The sequence below is a fragment of the Prionailurus bengalensis genome, chromosome C2 (assembly GCF_016509475.1).
Source record: "Prionailurus bengalensis isolate Pbe53 chromosome C2, Fcat_Pben_1.1_paternal_pri, whole genome shotgun sequence".
Lineage (NCBI taxonomy): Eukaryota > Metazoa > Chordata > Mammalia > Carnivora > Felidae > Prionailurus > Prionailurus bengalensis.
The window spans coordinates 154429012-154452329 of NC_057350.1; the positions used below are offsets into that span (position 1 = coordinate 154429012).

General features: G+C 40.8%; 1 protein-coding gene across 9 annotated transcripts in view; it reads right to left on the reverse strand.

The window, feature by feature from the left end:
* The window catches only part of GOLGA4 (golgin A4), a 127473-nt gene that overhangs the window by 62894 nt on the left and 41261 nt on the right, over positions 1–23318 (reverse strand). For 4 of the 9 annotated variants that reach the window (XM_043595765.1, XM_043595762.1, XM_043595766.1 and 1 more), the window contains 8 exons: positions 22246–22560; positions 19512–19559; positions 17874–17930; positions 10793–10891; positions 9683–9812; positions 7684–7865; positions 7310–7393; positions 5049–5196 (listed from right to left, as the gene is read on the reverse strand). In XM_043595765.1, the coding sequence (XP_043451700.1) occupies positions 5049–5196; positions 7310–7393; positions 7684–7865; positions 9683–9812; positions 10793–10891; positions 17874–17930; positions 19512–19559; positions 22246–22560 (1063 nt within the window). Of the gene's footprint in view, positions 1–131; positions 202–5048; positions 5197–7309; positions 7394–7683; positions 7866–9682; positions 9813–10792; positions 10892–17873; positions 17931–19511; positions 19560–22245; positions 22561–23318 lie in introns of those variants that run through there. The other 5 variants (XM_043595768.1, XM_043595764.1, XM_043595769.1 and 2 more) reach the window with 3 other exon arrangements.

Sequence of the window (23318 nt, forward strand, 5' to 3'; positions counted from 1 at the left end):
ACACATTACTTATCGAACATGACAGATTTAAACTCTACTTTGATTCATACTTTTTTGCCTGAGAAACATGGAATTTTCTTGATAAAGCTTTTTCTAAGTACCCATGATAAGAAAAAAAAATCAGCCCTTACCCCAGTCCTGTTCATACAAGGCTTGGGAAAGGCACCATGATTCACTTATTGGCATGTGTGGATGCACAAAAATAAGATGTTTTGTGAGACTTAAGACTCCAAGAAAACTGTGTTACATAAATTATCAGCAACTAACAAAGCACTTAAATACACATGTGATTTTCATTTATTACATAAATATGAATAAATCTTACATATTATTGAACTACATGAACTCTATTAAGAGGGTCCTTTGAATGTCAAATAAATATATTCCACTGAATATCTGACATTAGGCCTATACCACACAAATGAATAAAAAACTTATTTCCTGCACAAACACAACATGGCAATAAAAAAGCAAAGAATGTTATGAGTTCATCTAAGTGTTTAAATGCAGCCAATCATATAAAACACATGACTTAGGCAAAGACAGGGTAAATGAAAGGGAAACAAGGTTTACAAAAGATATTCTGGAAAGCACTCTGGAAACTTTCCTAATCCAAACAGAATATTTTATTCATTTTACGTAACTATAGGCAAGAACATTTTAAGGGGGAGGGGGAGGGGGAGGGGGAGGGGGGCCAGTTAACACTGTGGTGTGGATTTTTTGTAGGGGCTATATTTAAATACATAAAGGTAACTTACAAAAAAGACTAGAAGTCTATGGGTAAGAATTTATCCTGAGAAAAAATTCAAAGATGGAATAAGCTGTATCACAGAGTTGTTACAGTATTATTCATAACAGCAAAAATATAAAATAACTTAGATGTTGATCAAGAGAGAAATGGTTAAGTAAATGACGTACATGCATTCTGACACAGCCATTAAAATATGTTAGTATTTTAGCAACATGTAAGAGTACTCCTAATATAATGCTAAATGGAAAAAAGGGAGCATATAAAATTATATGTATAATATGATTACAATAATATAAAAATAAGGATTGGAGAAAAGACTAAATGGAAGGGTATTGAAACAACAGCGACGTGCTTACATTTTCTCTATTTCCCAATGTTTTTGTAACACACTGTATTAATAACTAGCCAGCTACCTCCCCCCCCACCCGCCCACACTTAAGACATACACATGCACACATACAGAACAGCCAAAACCTAGTGTGAACTTAAGCAGCAGTAACATTCTGCACGGGGGTTGTGCTGAATCGATAGTATTCTAGACAATTAGTGATAATACCTAGCATCTAAAATACGGCATTATGCAACTAAAGCTCAACCACCAGACTTCTCTAAGTTGAAAACCTGGTTACTTGAAGATACAGCCATCTGTTCTTAAGTTACAGCTAGAAAGGAACACTATCAACAATTGTAGCAAAACGCCTCTAACAAATAGATTTGGCTTTGGTTTTCTTTATCCACTAAAATAAATAATTTTAACAAAACAAGAGTGCTATAGTACCATACGTCAAAAACCACGCCCCGCTTCCTCTCCCCTAGGGAGGACAGTAAGTAACACAGGTTGATACAGCATATACTGCAAAGGAGACAGATCACCACATTCACATAGTTTCAGCCTTTTAGGATAGAACTGTTCTTTTTAAAATCAAAGCCATGCCGATTTCCTTGTCCTCTAACATATGGGAGGCATCACAGCTCATTTAGAAAAACTATTAGAACTAGTGCAATAGACTGTTTTCCAAGAAAAGTAGTGGGAAATGCACTTGACCTGGTTTTTAACTCCAAAATACGTGAGCCAAAAAAATAAACTATTGTCTACTGATGGCCACATGCCAAGAATTACTAAATAGAGTTAAATTTTTTACGGTTAAAAATGCATTAGGAGAGTTTATATTCTCTTATAATTGTTTTATGTAGACAAATTTACTTCTAAAAATCTTTAACAGCTACAAGCTTTAACGATGTTAATTAATGCTGTTAATGCTTCTTTCCCATGGCCAGCTTTTATGTGTTTAGCCTTTGAATTTTAAATTCAAGAAAGAGAAAGACGAATATTTCACGGAGGAAGAGACTTCTCCAAGTGCCAGATAATGTTCACAGACCATATGGAACCTCTACTTCCTTTACAAACACCTTTTCCTACTCTCAGCACTAAGTTGGAATTCTTCTGTCAACTGGCATAGGCATTTTCTATTTGAACTAAACACTGTTTTACATTTCAACAGTTCTGTTCAGACTCAAGATCAGTGCAAACCCAGCTTTCATTATAGATTGAAAAGGCAGTAAGTATCTCCAATGCAGAATGAGTCTGTTACAACTTTCTGTCACGGTCCAATAACTGGGACTACAAATATAATTTCTAAAATATCTATAAAAACACTTACAACAAAGTGATCCAAAGACTTTCCAAAGTTAATGTCTCTATTAAATAACTTTAAATCATAATTCCCTCTTTAAGCACTTACTAAGTTTTGATATTTTTACAGTAACGGAAACAGAAAAGTTTCTCAACCTGTAAGCTATGAAATATTTACACAAAATACAGTTTTATGAAAATGCCATTTAAAGACAAAATACAACCACGTTCTGAAGAAGCAAGAAAAGGAAGGCTATGCTAACTGATGAACTGACTGGAAAAGGAGCCTGTGAAATGCTAGCCCTACATGTGAATTAACTACATATTTTGTCTACCTTTCTGTCACTCACCTCTTTCAACTTGATACTGGGTCATGGGTTTCTACCTCCTCCCAAGATACACTCCAATTTAAAAAAAAAATTTAACCCCCTAAACAGTATTATTTTCTCTCGACTGGTTACATTAGTCAACAAAAGCAGTCCTGAAAATGGTAAGGCTTGCTATGGGAAACTGAGACCATACGTTAGGTTTTTTATTCACTGAAAGCAAACCTGTTTAACAATGTCTCACAACCCTCAAACTGCTTCCGGTAATTTTTCAGAGATTATATTCTGACAGTTGCTGTCAATCAATGCTCTCTGAAGGGATATTTTCTTGGGTTTACTGGGAACAAATTCATTAACTATATTCCCCAGATACTTACCAATAAAACACTTCAAAGAGATATTTATGAGCACATCTGGTGTCAACCAAATAGCTCTCTCATCCAATTCCTTTCCCTCCTTAAATTTTATAATCTGGTTTCTGAAATCATTTTTGAAACTGCATCCTGCAAGTCAAATCCTCACCAAAGTTGCAGACCTTTCTTAAAATCTTCAACCCGCCTCTCTCGCACTTCTGCGAACGGTTTTTATATTCCCCCGAAAGCACAACTATCCACGATTCCTGTGGCTTCCCGTGTAACTTTTTTCCCTCTCGTTCGTCTCTCTCTGCCAGACTCTAGATCTCTACGCTTCAGAGCACAGACTCGACTCAAAACAAGTGGATTCAAAACCTTCTACACACTCACTCTCTCGGGCCTGAATGTAGGCAAACTACTTAACTTCCGCGATCGTGGCTTTTCCTATTTGTAATACCAGTACCTATTTCAAAGAAACTGAGGGGGTTGCATGCATGCGCACACCCGAGAAAATGCAAGCAAAGCATTTACAAGAGCCTTGCCTAAGAAAGACTAAATGTTGGCCGACAGTCGTAGCAGCAGCCGCGGCTGTGCTAACACACAGCAACCCAGTGCTCGCACCGCAGCAAAACTCAACCCCTCGGAGGGATCAGCCGCTCTCTCCCACAGACTTCACACAGGCTTCAACCTGAGGCCACGGACTCCTGAAAAATGCCCTGGTGTCTTTTTCCAAATTCCTGTAGGTCACTTTCATTTGGAAGGCTCATGGCTGAGAAAACTCAAAGCATCCGAGCAAACCCCTCCTTCTCCTCTATTCCTCAAATTCCCCGGTTAGATTTCCTATTCTGACTTCTCACTTTTCATTCAGTCTCCCCAGCTTCAAACCTTGGAGTCACCTTAGATTTCTGCTGTTTTTCTGCCCCTGAAAGTTGATCACACACCAAATGTGGCAGGTTCTACTCTTCCTCTCTTTTCCAGACCCGTCCCAGCCAAGGTGGCCCAAGTTCTCAGTCCCTCACGCCCAGATATCTGCCTTTGCTTTTTTAAGTCTGACTTCCCACTTCATTTCTTTTCAATATAAAGCACTAGCTTCCGTCACAGTATGCTTTCCTACGACTGGTTTCTTGTTGCCTTGTACACCAAAGTCTAAGCTGAGCTACTCACCTTTCAACATTTTAACAGTCCGTTCTTTCACAATCCAACTTCGTTTCCCACTCGAGCAAGATTCACACACCCGCTCGACTCGCCGTGCCTGCCGCTGACCTTGTAGTAACTGAAATGTGTGCTGCCCCCACCTCTCCGCCTAGGCCCCTTCTATTCATTCCTGGAGGCCCAACTCAACAGTCACACCCTCACGAACCCGAAGTGCTCATTCACTCTGCTCTCTCCTCTCTTTCTTCACGTTACTCAGTATCGCACCTTGTGGAATACTATGCTGTTCTCTACACTTTCACGGCCTCCATTTGTTGTGACAAAACTAACTCTGCTATGTGTAAAGGCTTATCTTAGACTTTTTTCTATACTCTATCTTAAGCTCTTTGTTTACCCTAGAGCATCTGTAGGGCAGCAATTGTTTGCTGTGTACTGCTGTGCCTACTTGGGGAGTTCCAAAATTGTCAACCTGAAGTTTGATACTCCGAGGCAGTAGTCAGCAAACGTTTCTATAAAAGGGCCAAACGATAACCGTTTTAGGCTTGGCGGGCCACGCGTGGTGTCTGTCACATATTCTTCTTTTTTCTAACTATAGAAAAATGTAAAAAGCATTCTAAGCTTGAGAGTCCTACAAATGGGCCATCCGTGGGCTGGAGTCCACCCACAGGCTGCAGTCCACCAGCCCCTCCCTCCTCCAAGGAACAGTTCGGTATCTTATACAGAATCTCTGTATCAATATCAAAAGTTAACTAGTTTCTCTCAATGTTGTTTGGTCGATCACTTTACATGACTTTTGAGTTCTAACGTAAAACAAATAACCCCTGAGTTCTTACCAGCTCTTTCGGACTTTTCTTTCTGTTCCCGTAACTCCTCTCCCTGGGTAGTCATCTGTTTGATGCGACTACGAAGTTGAGCAATTTCTTCTTCTTTCATTTCCAGGGTTTCGTGCATCTGACGTTTCGTCTCTGCTATTACCATCCCCTAAACAGAAGTGCAGACACTGAAGTGTTTACATAACAAAGCTGCGTCATCAATAGCACATATCAAACTCACTTAAAAGGCAGAAAACCTAGTATTTCGTACTAAGTAGAGCATAAGAATTATTTTAGTATTTCACAAACTGAAGTGTGTGCTCTGTGCTCTATACTACACTATATACTATAACAACTCTGGTTACCTGGCAGATCAGGGTATTTGTTAATATGAAAAATTATTTTAATAGTAAGTTCAAACTTATGAGTGTTAAAAACACATTTTAGTTAAATGATTTATAATCTTCCTATAAGTGTTTGCTCCAATGTTCCCTATCTCAGTAACTAGTTTATAATGAACACAACACAGTCTTTTGTACTTGGCTCAGGGCTACCATGAACTAAGGTTATCGATCTGTGCTGGAACATGGGGAGAGCCTCAGAGGCCACTGAAGGCGGAAGGTTACTGCTGCCACAATGATGGGCCAAGACTGTGGTAGTCTGCCTGCTTTTTCTCTTTTCTCTTGTGCCAGTCTCTGGTGCCACCCCAACTCCTCCGATTTGCTAACTGCTACTGTCCTCCCACTCTCTGGATGATCTACACATGAAATGAAGGTCACTAAGGGGAAAAGGGATATTATGTATTATACATTATATATTATACACTGAATCAGTCATTTGCGACTAACAAAAAACAGGGTGGTTCAACTTATCTCCTGAAAAATAAGACCTGGGGACAGCTATTTCATGATCTTAAGATTATGACTTTACTTGTGGGGTCTGTCAAACCTCGGTTTACGCTGTGACTCTTCCGGATGGCTGATATTAATGGACAGATACAAACCAAGTGAATGGGGCTTATATAAAATCTCAAAACAAGATCGTCAACCTTCAGTTTCTTCAAAAACCAAATCACAATGGAGAAAAAGAGACACGGGGTGGGAGGGATGGGCAACGGAACCTACTGATTAAAAGAAGTCTTAAGAGTCACATGTCAACCAACTGCAATGAAAGAAACTTACTTAGATCTTGACTCACAGAGAAGGGGGAAAACGTATGAGACAAAAGGCAAAATCTGAAACTAGATAGGTGGTGCTATTAAGGAATTATTACATTTTTAGATGGTGAACATGAAAATGTAGTTATATTTTTATAGAAATAAAAAGAGTCTTTTGTTTTAAAAATACATGAAAATACTTAGGGAAGAAATTATGAGACTTCTTGGATTTGCTCTACAACAAAGTAAATTCTGGGTTGAGGATAATAAGGGCTAGACATGTGCAGGCAAAACAAGATGAGCCCAGAGATGTCAACTGTTGAAGCTGGGTGGTGGGTTCGCCTTTTTTAAGGTGGGCCTTCATGAAGTGGATAGAGTTGGATCTAGCAAAATGACATCGGAGAATGAAAAGATTGCTAACACGTTTCAAAAGTAAACAGCTCTGACATGTTCTTAATTGCCTGGTCACCTTAAATACTACAGCTATAATGTAGCATATTAAAGAAAACGGTGGACAACGGGAACCAACTGGGAGCTGCTTTAGAGAAAGAAACCAAGAACTTGGGGCTGAAAGACCTGGGTGGAAAGGATTCACCCATGAATTTTCAGTTGTCTTTGCTGCCATGGCCACAGCTGCTACTCCCTCTGTAAACTGCCAATCTCACCTGTACATCCTAAAATCTGTTGGCACAAACTTCCGTTTATACTAATACACACACTACCACTTCTTTACTTAAGGCAATTTATCTGAGGGATTAATCTGTTTCCGTTATATTTGAAGACAATACTTAACATCATTCACTTTTAGTAATGTCTCACCTATAAAAAAAATTCAACGTTTCTCTGAAAAGTACTTAGGTGCTATAACTAGATTTATTTTGCAATAGTTACGCTAATCTATAAATCAAAACGCTTACTGGAATCAAAAAATGACAGAGAATCGGCTTCACGTGATATACAACTAATGCTAACAGTTATTTAAATTTCAAAATTACAACAAAAAGATGTTTCAGGGAAGCAGCTGTAATAACTTTGGAAAGCATATGCCTGAATGCTTCTACCTGCTTCCAAAGTGAATTCTGGGGCCCCCTGAAAACTTTTAGTATCATAAGGTTTATTGGTTTACCTTATCTTGTTCAAGCTGTTCAATTAAGTTCTTTGCATCACGCAACTGAGTGATAAGTTTAGTCTTCTCAGCCATATGAAGCTCCTAAAAAAATTTTAAAAATTCATTTCCATCTCTAAGAAAGCTTCTCCTCACATGAGAACTCTACACATTTTATCTAATTTGGATACTTCTCAGTCCAGGAAGAGCAACGGCGCACAGGACGTCTGAAAAGGACGGTCAATGCTACAAATCCCAGGGCAACTGGGAGTCCTCTCCATACTGTGCACGGAAGAAGGGAAGGGCTTTGCAGGAGACGGGGATGCAGGCCACGCTGGGGCCGGTGGATCTAGCTTTACAGGGTTACATTAAGCCAAACTCATTTGAGCTTTTACCTTCATCTTTTCTAGTTCTTGAAGCCTCTCATCGAGCTGTTCTTGCAGAGCTTCCTTCTCACTGGTTAGCAGCGCGCATTGTTCCTTATGCGACTGAATTGTTGCCTTGCAACGCTGCAGGAGATTCTCTTGCCGCTTAACTCTCTGCTGAAGTACTTGCAGTGTTTTAGCAGAAGCTCCATCTACGGCGATCAATAAAGCGGCACGGGCAGGGGCAGTCAGTAAGGAACAGAAGGGCTCTCTGGGAACAGTTCCTCTGTTGGTACACAGGGGTGCACTCTCACCCTACGCTCTGCTGTCCTCTGAGCCGGACGGAGAAGAGAGGCCTACCCTTCCCAGCCTCTGCTCAGGCACTATTTGTATGGCCTGTAGCTGAAGAAGCAGGGCAGTGCACTCACCTGACCTATGGCACAACCCCACCCCAAAGGGCACAAAACACCCAGTAGTTAACTAACTCACCAGAGTCCACCCTCCTCGAAAGACAGTTGGATGACCATCTTTTGTTATTCAAAAGTGCCCTCTGTGTCCTGGCTCCCATCCAAAGAGGATTAATAAGAAATTTTTCTAATGTATTCTCATCTGTTCCTGAGAGGAGTTCTGGTAAGTACAGCTTTCTACATTCTCCATACGTTTATGAGTAAAGTTTTCATACTCATAGGGGAATTTCAGGACCCTTTACAGGCTGGTTGCTCACACAGATGGCTGTTCAGCACCTAACTCTGGCCCTGCCTGGACTAACGATGTGTCATAAGCATCTTTGAGAGAAAGACCTACTAAATAAAAAGTGGGGATCTTGGGGCGCCTGGGTGGCGCAGTCGGTTAAGCGTCCGACTTCAGCCAGGTCACGATCTCGCGGTCCGTGAGTTCGAGCCCCGCGTCGGGCTCTGGGCTGATGGCTCAGAGCCTGGAGCCTGTTTCCGACTCTGTGTCTCCCTCTCTCTCTGCCCCTCCCCCGTTCATGCTATGTCTCTCTCTGTCCCAAAAATAAATAAACGTTGAAAAAAAAAAATTTTTTTTTAAAAATCAAAAAAAAAAAAAAAAGTGGGGATCTTGCTGACTATGTACCTTAAAGCCTCAAAGAGTATGGAGGGCAACAATTGGATTGTGAGACAAAATTTATTATTCTTTCTTTTCTTTTTTTTATGTTTATTTATTTTTGAGAAAGAGAGAGAAAGACACAGAATGAGCGGGGAAGGGGCAGAGAGGAGAGGAGACACGGGCAGGCCCCAGGCTCTGAGCCGTCAGCACAGAGCCTGACACGGGGCTCAAACTCAAGGACTGTGAGATCATGACCTGAGCTGAAGTTGGACGCTTAACTGCCTGAGCCACCCAGTGCCCCTATGCCTTCTTTCCTAATTAGAAAGCAAATACAGATATCTTTGAATGCAGAAATATTTAAGCAGTGTTACTTAAAAAATGAGGGGCGCCTGGGTGGCGCAGTCGGTTAAGCATCCGACTTCAGCCAGGTCACGATCTCGCGGTCCGGGAGTTCAAGCCCCGTGTCGGGCTCTGGGCTGATGGCTGTGTCTCCCTCTCTCTCTGCCCCTCCCCCGTTCATACTCTATCTCTGTCCCAAAAATAAATAAACGTTGGAAAAAAAAAAATTAAAAAAAAAAAAAAATGAAATCGCCAGTGCCAAGAACAAATTCACTTATCTTAAACAGGATGGATCTGTTTTTACGAAATCTAGCTACCACTATCAATAAAACAGTGTAACATCATGAATTTCAGTGTATGTGCTGCTGAAGTGAGCGCTAGAGTGAATTTTAATTACAACGAAAACGTGGTGCTACTCACAGGCTTTCAAGTCTTAAAACAATGACTTAGCTCCGTTCTCCTGAATAACCACAACAAACAAAGAACCAAAGTAACAAACACTCGTGCATCTTTCTAGAAATCGTAGGAGGACACTTTTCTACCTCAGTCCACATCATGCCCCGGAAACTCTCAACATCCTCCTCTAGCTTCTAAACTAACTTTTTGACAAGATGAAGCTTACCTACTGGCTCTATATCACTATCTGTGTTCTCTTTAGTGGCACCTTCGGCCTGTGGTTCCATCTGAGGACATGGTTTCGGTAAATCAACATTCATGGGGCCATTTCGTAACCGCTGTTTCAGCAGAGAAACCTAAAAAAGAATGTGCATTAGAAAATAAGATGATAAACTACGGCGGTTTCTTTATTTTTTTTTTAAGTTTATTTATTTTTGAGACAGAGAGAGACAGAGCATGAATGGGGGAGGGTCAGAGAGAGAGGGAGACACAGAATCGGAAGCAGGCTCCAGGCTCTGAGCCATCAGCCCAGAGCCCGACGCGGGGCTCGAACTCACAGACCTGAGATCGTGACCTGAGCCGAAGTCGGACGCTCAACTGACTGAGCCACCCAGGCGCCCCTACGGCGGTTTCTTTAAAAGAGAGAAGCGACAGAGTAAAGGATATTCTTTTTCACTATGATGGGGGGGGGGGGGGGGGGAATCAAAATAAAATGTTTACTCTTAAATGCCGTTGATTTTTTTATTTGCTATTTTCAATGATATGATAGTTAGCCAAATGACACAATAAATTTAAAAATTATACTGAAAAAAAAAAAAAACTGAGGAAAAGCAAGAGTTCTAAAAATAGGCCAGGGGCGCCTGGGTGGCTCAGTCGGTTAAGCATCCAACTTCAGCTCAGGTCATGAGTTCGAGACCCACATGGGGTCAGTGCTGTCCATGCAGAGCCCACTTTGGATTCTGTGTCTCCCTCTCTCTGTGCCCTCCCTCGCTCACTCTCAAAAATTGAAAAAAAAACAAACAAACAAACAAAAAAAAACCAGGCCATATTGGGGCACCTGGTGGCTGAGCTCAGGTCATGATCTCATGGTCCTGGGATCGACCCCATGTCAGGCTCTGTGCTGAGCATGGAGCCTGCTTGGGATTCTCTCCCCCATTGCCCCTCTCTGGCTCACGCATGTGCCCCCTCCCCCCATACACACACACTCTCTCTCTCTCTCTCTCTCTCTCTCTCTCAAAAAAAAAAAAAAAAGGCCACTTTGTAACATCTAGAGCCTCAAAACTCCCTTCATTTTTCTCTATCCAAACACCACACACTTTTTCTTGTAATCTTTTACCTGAGTCTGGAGAACACTGATGTGCTGATCTTTTTCCTCTAAAGATGCATCAAACTCCTCTTGCAGACGTTTTTTCGCTTGTTGATCCATCTGCAGCTCCTAGAACACAATGAGCTTTAAAGTAGTTTTCGGTAAAAAACAAAAAAATACAAACCTGAGGTTTTTAAAGCTCAAAAACATAATCAATCCAGATTTGCGCTTCTCTGAAGGTAAGGTATCAGCAACAATAATTGGAGAAGAATCAGCGCATAAAACGTTAGCATTTCGCCCAGCAGATAATTTTGTTTCTTCAAAACCACGAAGGTCCAAGAAGAAGGTGTATTTGTAGGGCTGCAATGACTGCTCTATGATGTTAATAGTGTGGAGAGGACAAATAATTATTCAAGCTAAAAAATCATTATCCGACTTTAAGACATCTTACTCCTTGTGCTCTCTTGATGCACGTGACCTAAAACTACATTGTTTTCTACCAAACAGAGAGCCGATACAACCTTCCGCCTCCCAATACCCAGAAGCAAGAGACAGCCAAAGTCAGAAGCTTCCTCATCTGTGAAACGAAAAGGCTGAACTAGCCGATCACCAAACTGAAAAATTTCAAGTTCCTGAAATTACTTAAAATGCTCCTTTCTTTGGGTCATTAGGGAGCCTTCCCAACGAAATCCAATGATCTTTACCTGTTTATTATAGCAGTCACCAATAATTCCCTTCTCAGATGAGGCACCTGCTCTCTGGGGCTTTAGGCTCCTGTCTACACTCCCGTCTCTTATTTTGCCCCACCCGCTTCACAGATTCTATTGGCATCTATCCCCCTTCAGTCCTGTGCCTTCGGTGCTTCTGACACTTATTCCGTTAGAATACTAGAGATTACAGTCTGGAACGTATGAAATATCCCATCAAAACCCATCTATTTTTCTAGGATTCCTCCTTTTCTAGTTCCCCGAGCTCAAAATGTTCACCGTCACATTGTACCTACCTTTGCCAATCCCTGCGTATGATCAGATTCTTTTACTGCTTCTACAATATTTGGGTGCTCTCGTTTTCCACACCCATAACTACAGTCCAGATCTTTATCATTTCAATGACTAATTTCCTTCAGTAGCCTTCTAGAGAGAATTCTCACCTCAAGTCTTCCTCTGGTTTAATCCATCCCTTGCACACACATTTGCTAGAAAATTTTCCCCAGACATTATTTTCAAGGACCTACCAAGCAACGCCCTCCTTCTGCGATGTTTCAAATTTCCTAGCTCTCAGAACACTGAAGCACTAACTGTTCTCTATTCTCCCCCACACCTACACCGCCCCAAGATCCCCCTGGCACTGCTCCTCTCGCTGAAACTCCTGGCTTGACTCCTCCCACAGAACGAGTCTCCAAATGCCAGTCTTTGAGTCAGGACAGGTCCACAATGAAGTCCTGACGGATCCGTGGTGAAATAACAAACACAAAGCCGGTGTAGACAGTTTTTCCTTCATTTAAACAACTGTCCTTTACTCTGAGAATATGTCTTTCCTACTCTTTTTTGTTATTAAAAAAAAAAAAACCTTTCAGGGCACCTGGCTGGCTCAGTTGGAAGAGCAGGCAACAGTCGATCCCAGGGTTGTGACATGGGTATAGAAATTACTTAAAAATTTAAAAAAAAAAAAAATCTTTCAAAAAATAATGACAATAAAAGAATCTGGTTCCTTATTCAATGTCCTACTTGAAAAAATAAAAGTTTGCAGCTCCCTGACAATTCTCCTTTCCCCTATATCTGGAAGGAACTAGAAGGTAATTTTTCAGTCCATGAAAGCCAAACAGTCTGGAAAGCACTGCCGTCCATGACTCCGCACAGGCCAATTCTTTATGATCCTTTACTCTCCTTAAAATTCATTTCTTCCAAATAATTTTCTACATCCTACCATACTAGACTCTGTTACATGCCATCTCTAACAGCCAACAAAAATTCCTCAGTTTTTTTTTTGAGAGAGAGCACGTGCACGCGCACACACACACACGCACACACACACGTGCATGGGGGAGGGGAAAAGGGGGAGAGGGAGAAAGAATCTTAAGCAGGCTTCATGGTCAGTGCAGAATCTGACACAGGGCTCGATCCCATGACCATGAGATCATGACCTGAGCTGAAATCAAGAGTCAGATGTTTAACCAACCTAGCCACCTAGGTATCCCCAAATTCCTCAATATATATGATGATTTTCAGGTTTTTAATGCTTTAACCTCTCCGTGTAGACAAGAAATCCTTGGATACAACAGCAGCATCTTTTAACCATACACTCCACTCCCTCCACTTGTCACTTTACCCTATCCTACTAAGTACTCCATAAACAATACAGACTACAGTTAAGTTAAAAAGGAACTTAAGAACTGTCTACTTATATCCTGACGACAGCCCACAGGCTGGCTAGCCAATTGTCCAATATTTCCTTGATAGGGATCTCACTACCTCTAGAACTGGACCCTAGTATCTGGGGTCATTTCTTACTTTAAAAATTTCTTCTGGAGCACCTGGGTGGCTCAGTTGGTTAAGTGTCTGACTTCGGCTCAGGTCATGATCTCATGGCTGGTGAATTCGAGCCCCACATCAGGCTGTGTCCTGCCAGCTCAGAGTCTCCATCTCTCTCTCTGCCCCTCCCCCATTCATGCTCTGTCTCTCTTCGCTCTCTCAAAAATTAAATAAAACATTAAAAAAAAAATTTCTTTTGGGGGCGCCTGGGTGGCACAGTCAGTTAAGCATCCGACTTCAGCCAGGTCACGATCTCGTGGTCCGGGAGTTCGAGCCCCGCGTCAGGCTCTGGGCTGATGGCTCAGAGCCTGGAGCCTGCTTCGGATTCTGTGTCTCCCTCTCTCTCTCTGCCCCTCCCCCACTCATGCTCTGTCTCTCTCACTCTCTCAAAAGTAAGTAAACATTAAAAAAATTTTTTTTTGGGGGCGCCTGGGTGGCGCAGTCGGTTAAGCGTCCGACTTCAGCCAGGTCACGATCTCGCGGTCTGTGAGTTCGAGCCCCGCGTCAGGCTCTGGGCCGATGGCTCGGATCCTGGAGTCTGCTCTCAATTCTGTGTGTCTCCCTCTCTCTCTGCCCCTCCCCCATTCATGCTCTGTCTCTCTCTGTCCCCAAAAAAATAAATAAACGTTGAAAAAAAAAATTTTTTTTTAAAAAAATTTTTTTTTAATTTATTTTTGATTAAACGTTCAGGGTATATCTAATACTATTTGAACTTTTTAGCCAAATAATAATAAATGGCTCTATAATACTACTAAATATAACAAACTAATTCAATAATGTTCCTATTTTTGGCCATTCAGACTGTTTACAAATTTTGGCAAATCTTGAAATTAACATTTTTATGCATATGATTTGAAAGGTCTTTCTGATTATATCCTTAGAGAGAAATCCTGATGAGTAGAATGTATCAAATACATTAACTATTTCACTATTTTTTACCTTTGCCCTATGCTACCCATTATGTTCAGATGTGATTTCAAGCTGCAAAAAATGAACCCTCCTCCCTAAAGTTAGCTTTGAGAACAGCAATTGCTTATAATAAATTGCATCCAGGTGAGCCTAGAAAAAGTACACGCCATGCATGGACAGAAGGACAGAGAAAGGAGGAAATATCTAGGATAGTGTCTTCATTTACTCCCCATTTACCTGGCCTTAAAAGGGAATCAGAACCCTATCTACTTGGATGAGCTCATGATATTCATAGTTCTATTAACTTTCTCATAATATGATATTCCTATTTAATATCTGTGGATGTTATAAGACTCAAGATCAGGCAAAGAAAATTACATGCTATCTGTTGGAAATGGTTTTGCTTACCTTTTTACTTATCTGATTCATTAACAAATGCCTAATATGCTAGAAATCAGCATAAGAATAAAATATACATACATATATGTATATGTATATACAGGACTGCTGTTTTGTTTTGTCATCCATCCAAAAAATATTAGGAGAGATCTTCATGGATTCTACTCACGTGTATATGCATGAGGAAGAAATAAAATACTAAGCAAGCAATGTTTTCTGAATATCGTTTTTTATTACAGTTATTTGTTAGCTGCTTGTTTATCAAGAGAAACTATGCCATAAGCGAGTATTCATGTTCCATAATTGAGGAACACAGATCAGTGACAAAATTCCATGGGACGCAACCCAAAGAAATTCTTTACATTCCAAAATCCTTTTAGCCCCTGGAAGATACCAGCCTTCCTCATCTCTTCAAAATCTTTCATGGAATCTTAATTTCCACAGAAATCTGCATATGCCTTCTTTCTTGGTTCAGCCACAGCAAACTTACAGAAAGCTGCAACCCCCCAGGGATACAGTGAATATGCCAACAATAAGAAACCGCAGACGCTTAGCCAGAAGGCCTTGCATCTGAGGTTTCATCAAAGCACTGGAAGTCATGGTAGTTCTCGATGCTAGCCTCAAACCCGACATCCTTCCTGATACCCTGAATATCTTCGTATAACAAAATAAAGAAAATTATACTCTTGCCTGGTCTGAATCAATAAAGTACTAATGAACCTGCGTGTAACTTCTCTTCAGACTTTAATTCCAAAGAAACGAAATACTTTATGACTTACAGCACTTTGAATGTTTAATTAAATACTAATCATGATTTTATGGATTATACTATTTAGCTGAAGGAAATTTTTTGTTCTTTGCGAACAAAATTTAAAATATCCAGACCCTCACTTATCCATTTAGTATCTACATATAAATTACGGAATAAATCTCTCTTCGTGTAACTGGAACCAGAGTTACAGTTCAGAAATAGATCTTAGCTACTAAAAAAATAGTGTAGAACTGTACCAAACAATAATTTATTCTATGGCCTCTAGACCCCTTGTTCCTCCTCTCTTCCCTTGGCCCAGCTGTCCCCTGGCCACTCCATTGATTACAGTCTTGACTAAAGACAGTGTGGTAGACAGAATATGGCCCCACAGATCCCAAGTCCTAATTCCTGAACCTGGACTATATCAGGGGAAGGTGCAGATGTGAATAAGTCAAGACCCCGAAATAAGAGATTATCCTGAATTATCTGGGTGGGCCCAATCTAATTTCATGGGTTCTTAAAACCAGAACCTTTCCCAATTGAGTTCAAAGAGAAGGGGAGAAGTGATTATGGTCGAATGGGCAGAGATGCAACATAGACAGTTTTGAAGATGAAAGAAAAAGGCTTTGCCACGTCCAAGGACCAGAGGACGTGGCAGCCTCAACAGCTGGAAATGGCAAAGAAACAGACTGTCCCCTAGAACCTTCATTAAGGAACAGTCCAACCGACACCTTGATTTCAGCTGGGTAAGACTTGTGTCAAATTTCTGAGATTTGTGTTGTCTTAAGCCACTAAGGTTGTGTATTTGTTGCAGCAGCAACGAAAAACTAACACAGGTAGGCAGATACTAAAAATAACTAAAACTTGTCAATCTGTGTCTCTGACAAGTATTTCCTAACAGGGTTTTCATTTTCACAAGGGTTAAAAGGAAAAGAATACATATGTAATGGCTTATGACCTAACAGTATACATATGGAAAAAGATCTTTAAATGGTGGGAAAACTGGAATAGTATATAAAAATTTATTTAACTAATTTCATGAATCATAATTGATGGTGGTAGTATTAGAATTGTTATTCTAAGACGTGTTGTGTTTATAATGCTGGAATAAGGCCAATAAGTGATTCTGGGTCTTTTATCATCAGGTTCTTCCACACATGAACTGTAAGGAAAAGAAAGGGATCCAGGGGGATGTGTAGGTTCAAGGAGACTTTTCAAGATATACCAAAACAATTTTTACACAGGCAAGACTATTAGTCTAGAGGTACACACTTAGGTGATAAAACCTTAGGGGTACCTGGGTGGCTCAATCAGTTAAGCGTTGGACTCTTCATCTGGGCTCAGGTCATGATCTCACGGCTCATGGGTTCGAGCCCTGTCTCAGACTCCATGCTGCCAGTGTGGAGCCTGCTTGGAATTTTCTCTCTCTCTCTCTCTCTCTCTCTCTCTCTCTCTCTCTCAAAATAAAGAAACTTAAAAAAAAAAAAACAAAAAAGCTCAAAGAGACACAAGGAAGCACAACACAAGTCAGTAGTTATTTTGGAGAAAGGGACGGGACTATGACTTGGTTGGGAAACACACAGGGGCTCTTGGGATGACAGGGAACATTCTATTTCTTGACCGTGGTGGTGGTTATGATGTGTTCACCATACACATATAAGCCATATATTTTTGTGCATGATTTTCCATATTTGTTATACTTTACAGTTAAAATATTTTCACAATCAAGATATTTTTAAAATTTTACCATAAGCGATACAGGAGCGATATAGAATCCTATCCTCTAACCAATACAAGTCAATAATATCTGTTCTTCTCAAGACAGGACAGGAGCAGAAATGAGCAAAGTATGATTCCAAATGATAAATATCTGCCTGGATTCTAATACCTCATTGTAAAAGTTATCCCCCAAAATTATAATGAACATAGTTTTTATCCAATTTTACCAAGATTATTGGTTAGGAAAAACAAAAAACAAGCCTGAAATACCTAACAGAGGAGACAGGTTAGCCTTGGAAGTTGCCACTGACTGTTCAAGCTGGCAAATGATATTCTACTGCTAACCATGATATTCTTTTTCCCTTAGGTTTATTTATTCATTTTGAGAGAGAGGGTGTGTGTGTCTGTGTGCACAGGGGAGACACAGAGAGAGAGGGAGGGGGAAAATCCCAGGCAGGCTCCTCACGTCAGCACAGAGCGGGACTCGTTAGAGCAGGGCTCCAACCCATGAACTGTGAGATCACGACCTAAGCCCAAACCAAGAGTTGGACGCTTAACCAACTGAGCCACCTAGGTGCCCCTAAATAAGATACTCTTATGTCATTAATTCCACCTACAGTACATACCTTAGGAAAACGACACAAATAAAAACTGCAAAAACTGATCGCTGATCTTATAAGCTGGGCTGTTTAGTTTTTACTCTAACTACCCAAGTGTAGGTGAAACTCTCCCAACAAGTACAAGAGTTCTGATAAATGTAAGAGATTTAATTACTATTCTCAAAGTACTAATCACAACTTACCTCTCTTAACTCTCCAATTCTCCGAAGTGCTTTATCCTGACTCTGACTTAATATACCCTTCAATTTAAAAAGAAAAAAAAAGTTGGTTCAAACAACTGCATGACATACTAATGAAAAGCCAGTAGAAAAAGAGCACAAATCATTGAACTTTATCTTTAACATCCTTTACACTGGGACTATGCAACCACAGTTCTCTACCGCCACTTAGTGGTAGAATTACATACATCTAGAAATAAAAATCCATAGACAATTCAAAGATACACAAGCAAGGTACCCACAGACTGTAGGAATAAGATGAACTTTTGAATATGAATTTATGAGATATTAATAATACAATGCATTAAAACAGAGCTACCCCTCATGTCAAAAGACCCCCATGTTCAAGAAAACATTAACAAACTAAAAACTCTATTTGTAATATCCTGATTTCCACATTTGTTATGGACAATGAGAACACTGAATCAGCAATAAATAATTGGTATGATCATTCTGAACTGATTATACTCCAGATCAAAGCCAGAAAATTTAATGTTGTACTTAATGGAGATTATTATCTATAGCAGATTAAGTATTTTACAATAATGCACATGGGGAAATTAATTAGTGTCTTTAGATGGGACAAAATGCTAAACTGTTAATAAAATAACTTTTACTGTAAAAAATAAGACTATATTTTTGGTGCATGACTTTCTATATCGGTTATATTTTACCATTAAAAGACATTAAAATGTTTATCGTGATACAGCAGAGATAAAAAATGCTATCCCCTAACAAAAATAAGCCTATATTCTCCATCCTTCTCAAGACAGGACAGAAACAGAAATTAATACAGCATGATTCCAAATGATAAATATTTATACATCTTATCACAGCAAACTGATGGTACCGTTTGAAGTGGAATGGATACTTCCCCTTAGCTCTGACCTGTGAATTATCACCTGGGATACCTGGTGGGAAATGTCTAGCCACAGAACAGGGTGACACAGTGGGGCTGAGGTGCGCCACCCAGAAAAGCTTCCTCTCTCCACATACTTAACCAAGAGCTTTACAAGCAGCAGCCTCAGGAAAAAACAGAGAAGATGCTTGCGTTTGGACCTTGATATAATGATAAGGAACAGAGATGTCTGCAGATATTTCAAAAATAGAAGGGAAAGCTTAGAAGGCTGTATGTCTCTACCACTAAAAACCAAGATGCGACTTGCAAATTGAGACACCAGAAAGCATGTTTGAAAGAGGCAAACACGCCTTAAATCCAAACCTCTTACACACCGCAGGGGATCCACAATTCAAAAAAGCCCATCCCGACCAGAGGTAAAAATCTCTGGAATTTCTCATTCACTCCCTTTATTAAAACAACGGGGTGCCTGGGTGGCTCAGCTGGTTAAGCGTGACTCTTGGTTTCAGCTCAGGTCATGATCTCAGGTCAGTTAGCGAGTTTGAATCCTGGAGAGTGATTCTCTCTCCCTCTCTCTCTGCCCCTCTTGTGCTCTTTCTCTTTCAAAATAAATAAATAAACTTAAAAAAAAATACTTGGGTCACATGGAGAATTATTAAAAGTGAGGGTCAGAACTATCTTACTGTAAGACTCTAATTTTTAAATAATGTATGAATCAATATCACAGCCAAGATATCACTTACTTGGAGCTTCTTCTTCTCTCTCTGAAGAGTCTGATAAGCTATAACAAACTAAAATAAAGAAAAAGTCACCAATAATATCAGTCATTCCTAAATAAACGAGTTATTTTATTTTATTTTTTTATTCTTTTATTTTTTTATTTTTTAATAAATGAGTTATTTTAAATACTGCTAACGCATCTCTTTATGAAAGTCAAACATACACAAATCAGGAGAATCCTTTTATAGATAATTCAACCTAATTAAGATGCATATAGTGTACAGTCAAAATTAACAAATGAAATGTATTTCTAAAAAATAAAATATAACTTGACTGTATAAAGATATTAAATCTGTACTCGATTCCACCTCAGGCACATACATCTTTAAATCTCAGTACCCAATCATGATCAGAGCCAACTTGCCTGAAGGCACGAGGCTACTCAAACTGTAGCCACAAACCAGTACCATCAGCAACAGCATCCCCTGGGAGCTTGCTTAGGAGGAGAAATTCTTGGGTCCCACGCCAAACTAACTGAATGAGGCTGGAGTTGGGGGTGAGGGGAGGAATATGTTTATTTAGCAAGCTCACCGGGTGGTTTTTTTGCTTTGGGCTATTATAGACCATGTAATTCATCTCTAAAAGACTCTGATTATAGGAACTGTGACGAGGGCTGGGTAAAAATCTGAAGAAAGGAACTCGTAACCAATAGATGAAAACGGGTAATTTAGGTTCTGAAGAGATGTTTAACCATTTAACCTAATTAAATAGGATATTTAAACATTCTACACAACCTGATGAAATTATACGCTAACAAATCTCTTAAACCTAGAGATTACATAGCCCTATTCATCTGAAAAATAAGCACGTGGCTCCAATGGATTATTTGGACCCTACTTCAGAAGTACAAGAGGGCTCCGAAGAGCCAGGCTGCAGCTTGAGGAGGAAGCACTCCCCTACTCCGCGCCCTGCCATTCTCCTTGGAAGGCTGCTGTGTGCCCCTCAACGCATCTACTGATGCCTTGAGTTAAGAGGCCGGCAGTCACGGAAGGGGAGTCCATGCAATAAAGAATTAAAAAAAAAAAAATCTGCCTGAGACCACGATCATCCTCCTCTTACTACCTTAAAATAGGTATTCTTATTCCCGGATAGGAAAACAGTGCTCAACAAGCGGGGAGTAGGAGAGGTGGGAAGAGGAAGCCAACAATGAGATGTCACTTACAGCGCGATCTTATCCTGGTCACCTACAATGGCAAGGAAAGACAGACATGAAGACGATGTGCTCTTTTCATCCCTAAGAAGCTGCATGCCTCTACCTGAGGTGGCACAGAAGGGTGGAAACAACCAGAAAGACCCAAGGTCTGTCAGCTGCTACCTGTGTGACTGTAAGCGCATTTTCTTAATCTCTGTGATTAAGTCTCCACGAGCCTCTCAACCCCATTCTACTAAATGAAGCTAATTAATATCTACTTCACAGAGAAGGTGCAAAATTCAACGGCACCGTAAACTTAAAATGCATAGTGTCTTGCATACGTTCATACTAACTACACTGCTGCCCCAGCTTCAAACTCAGAAGCAACAGGCAAGTTAGTAAAAATAACATAAGTCTAAACAACAAATAATTCGGGACGATTATTAACTTGGACAGAAATGAATAACAATAAATTTACGGGAAAAAGCAGCCTGATTCCACAAGTACCTCATGAGACAGATGCCTTTAATGCTATTTACATGTCTAGCTTCCAGCGAGCTGAGAGAGTTTAGCCTAATAATTCCTTCCTATTTTGTCAGCACTTTGTAGTTTTAAAAAGATGTTTTACATATTTCGTCTAGGGGTTTCTGTTTTTATGTTTGGCTGCAAGGGTAAAACTAAGCATACTACAGCCATGATCGAAAATGGCAGTTATGGCTAACATTATATACGGACCTTGAACCTTATTATTCATCAATTAAAGTTAACTATAATGCTGAGTTAACTGGTAAGGCAATAAAACATTATGCGCTGTCTAAAGAAAAAAATTCCATGGGCAACTCGCCCCAGAAAGGCTTTCCTAAGGAAGAAGAGTTTTCACTGCACAGGACAGGGAGGGAAACTAATACAACCCAGCCCAAAGGGAAGAGCGGAAAAAAGATGGAATGGGACTGCTTCCTTCCTCTCTTAGACCACACAGACAGTGCCATCCTCAAGGGATTTAGCAATTAAAGATTCATCTGAGGTGAAGTTTAAATGCAGGTATGAGAGTGAACCAAATGTGTCAGAAAATCGGACCACCTAAAACATAATTAGGGTAAGCAGCGATGGAAGTCTGGTCGGCAGAAGAGGTCACTTCGGAAGCACAGCAGTTAGAAGATGAACAAGAAAAGGGGATGTGAGGAGGAAAGATGATGCGCTCTGCACTGGGGGGGGGGGGGGGGGGGGGGGGGGGGGGGGGGGGGGGGGGGGGGGGGGGGGGGGGGGGGGGGGGGGGGGTGGGCGGTGCAAGCAATGTTGGGGAGAGGGGCTGGGGGAGAAGAGAGGCACGGAAGGTGCAAACCGGAAATGATCTTCTCCAAAATTTGACTAACGGTCTTGCCAAAGGGGTTCTGTACACCTGAAAATCTTTAGATAATGCCAGAGACTAGCCATGATAATCAGCGGATATGGGGAATCGATGGTTTAGCCAACCACAAGAGTAAAAGCCATACAGTAATATGAACTAGACAGAGAACAAGAGGGAAATTTTTCTTATTGGCAAAAAAAAAAAATCATGCTCCTACCTCGGAACATTTTCCTTTGTAGCTATTCAGCCTTCGTTCCATTTTTCGCAAGCACTGAATCAACTGTTCTTTGTTGAGACTGTCTAAGTTAGGGAGTGAGTCTTCTGGTTCACTCTCCATATCACAGGATGGATCAAAGGTGGCCGCAGAAGAGTCCAGGTCAAATCGATTCAGGGACTCTCTGGAAGACGTTCGTACCAAGGACTCTTTAGAAGAAGATCTGAACAGAGACTCCTTTAGTGGACTTCGAAACAAAGACTCCACTGAAGGTACCCGGAGCTGGAGCTTCTGTGCAAAAGACTGCGTGTCACCTGACTGCAACCAAAACCCGACAAAATATGTGGTTAAAATGCACATTTAGACTTCTAGTATTCCCTATCACCAGCAACACCAGTAACCTGTTAAAAGCTCTAACAAATGCAATTTACATTCCTGACCTGTTGCATAACACACTGTTTTCTGGAAAACAAGAGACACCCGGTTATTTCTGAAAAAGCACTGGACCGGGAGCCAGAGGGCCGGGATACAGGTCCCAGGTCCGTCACCAAGCAGTGGAACGACCTTCACTCAGTCACTTCCCTTCAGTTTGCACATCTGTAAAAAGGAGGACGCCATGCTTTCCCAGCCGACCTCCCCGGTGTGCCGGGAACGTCTGTCCACTCAACTAGAAGATCCTCGGAAGCAGTGATGTCTGTATCACCAGTATACACACCCAGTGCCTAAAAGGGGGGCATATATGTTGTGAAGCGTGTGGCTAGAATCAAGTGGGCTTTACCTTGAGTCTCCATGAGGTGCTGATTCCTGATTGCCCTCTTTAACAAAGAGGGGACTGGGGGAAGGAGGAGGGGAATGCTTAGTGAGCCCACTCTGTTCACTAAGAGAATGCCAGGCAGGGTTGACTAGTGACATCCAGCTCGGTGTAATTACCGTTCTGTCTACTGAGAATAAAAATGAGCATTAAAAAGTCACGGAGGACGATTCAAAAGTCTGAGCTAGAATCCCTCCGCACAAATCAGTAAGTCTGATGTTAGAAACAGTAATAAGCAAGAGCTGTTCTCTTAATTTGAATGATG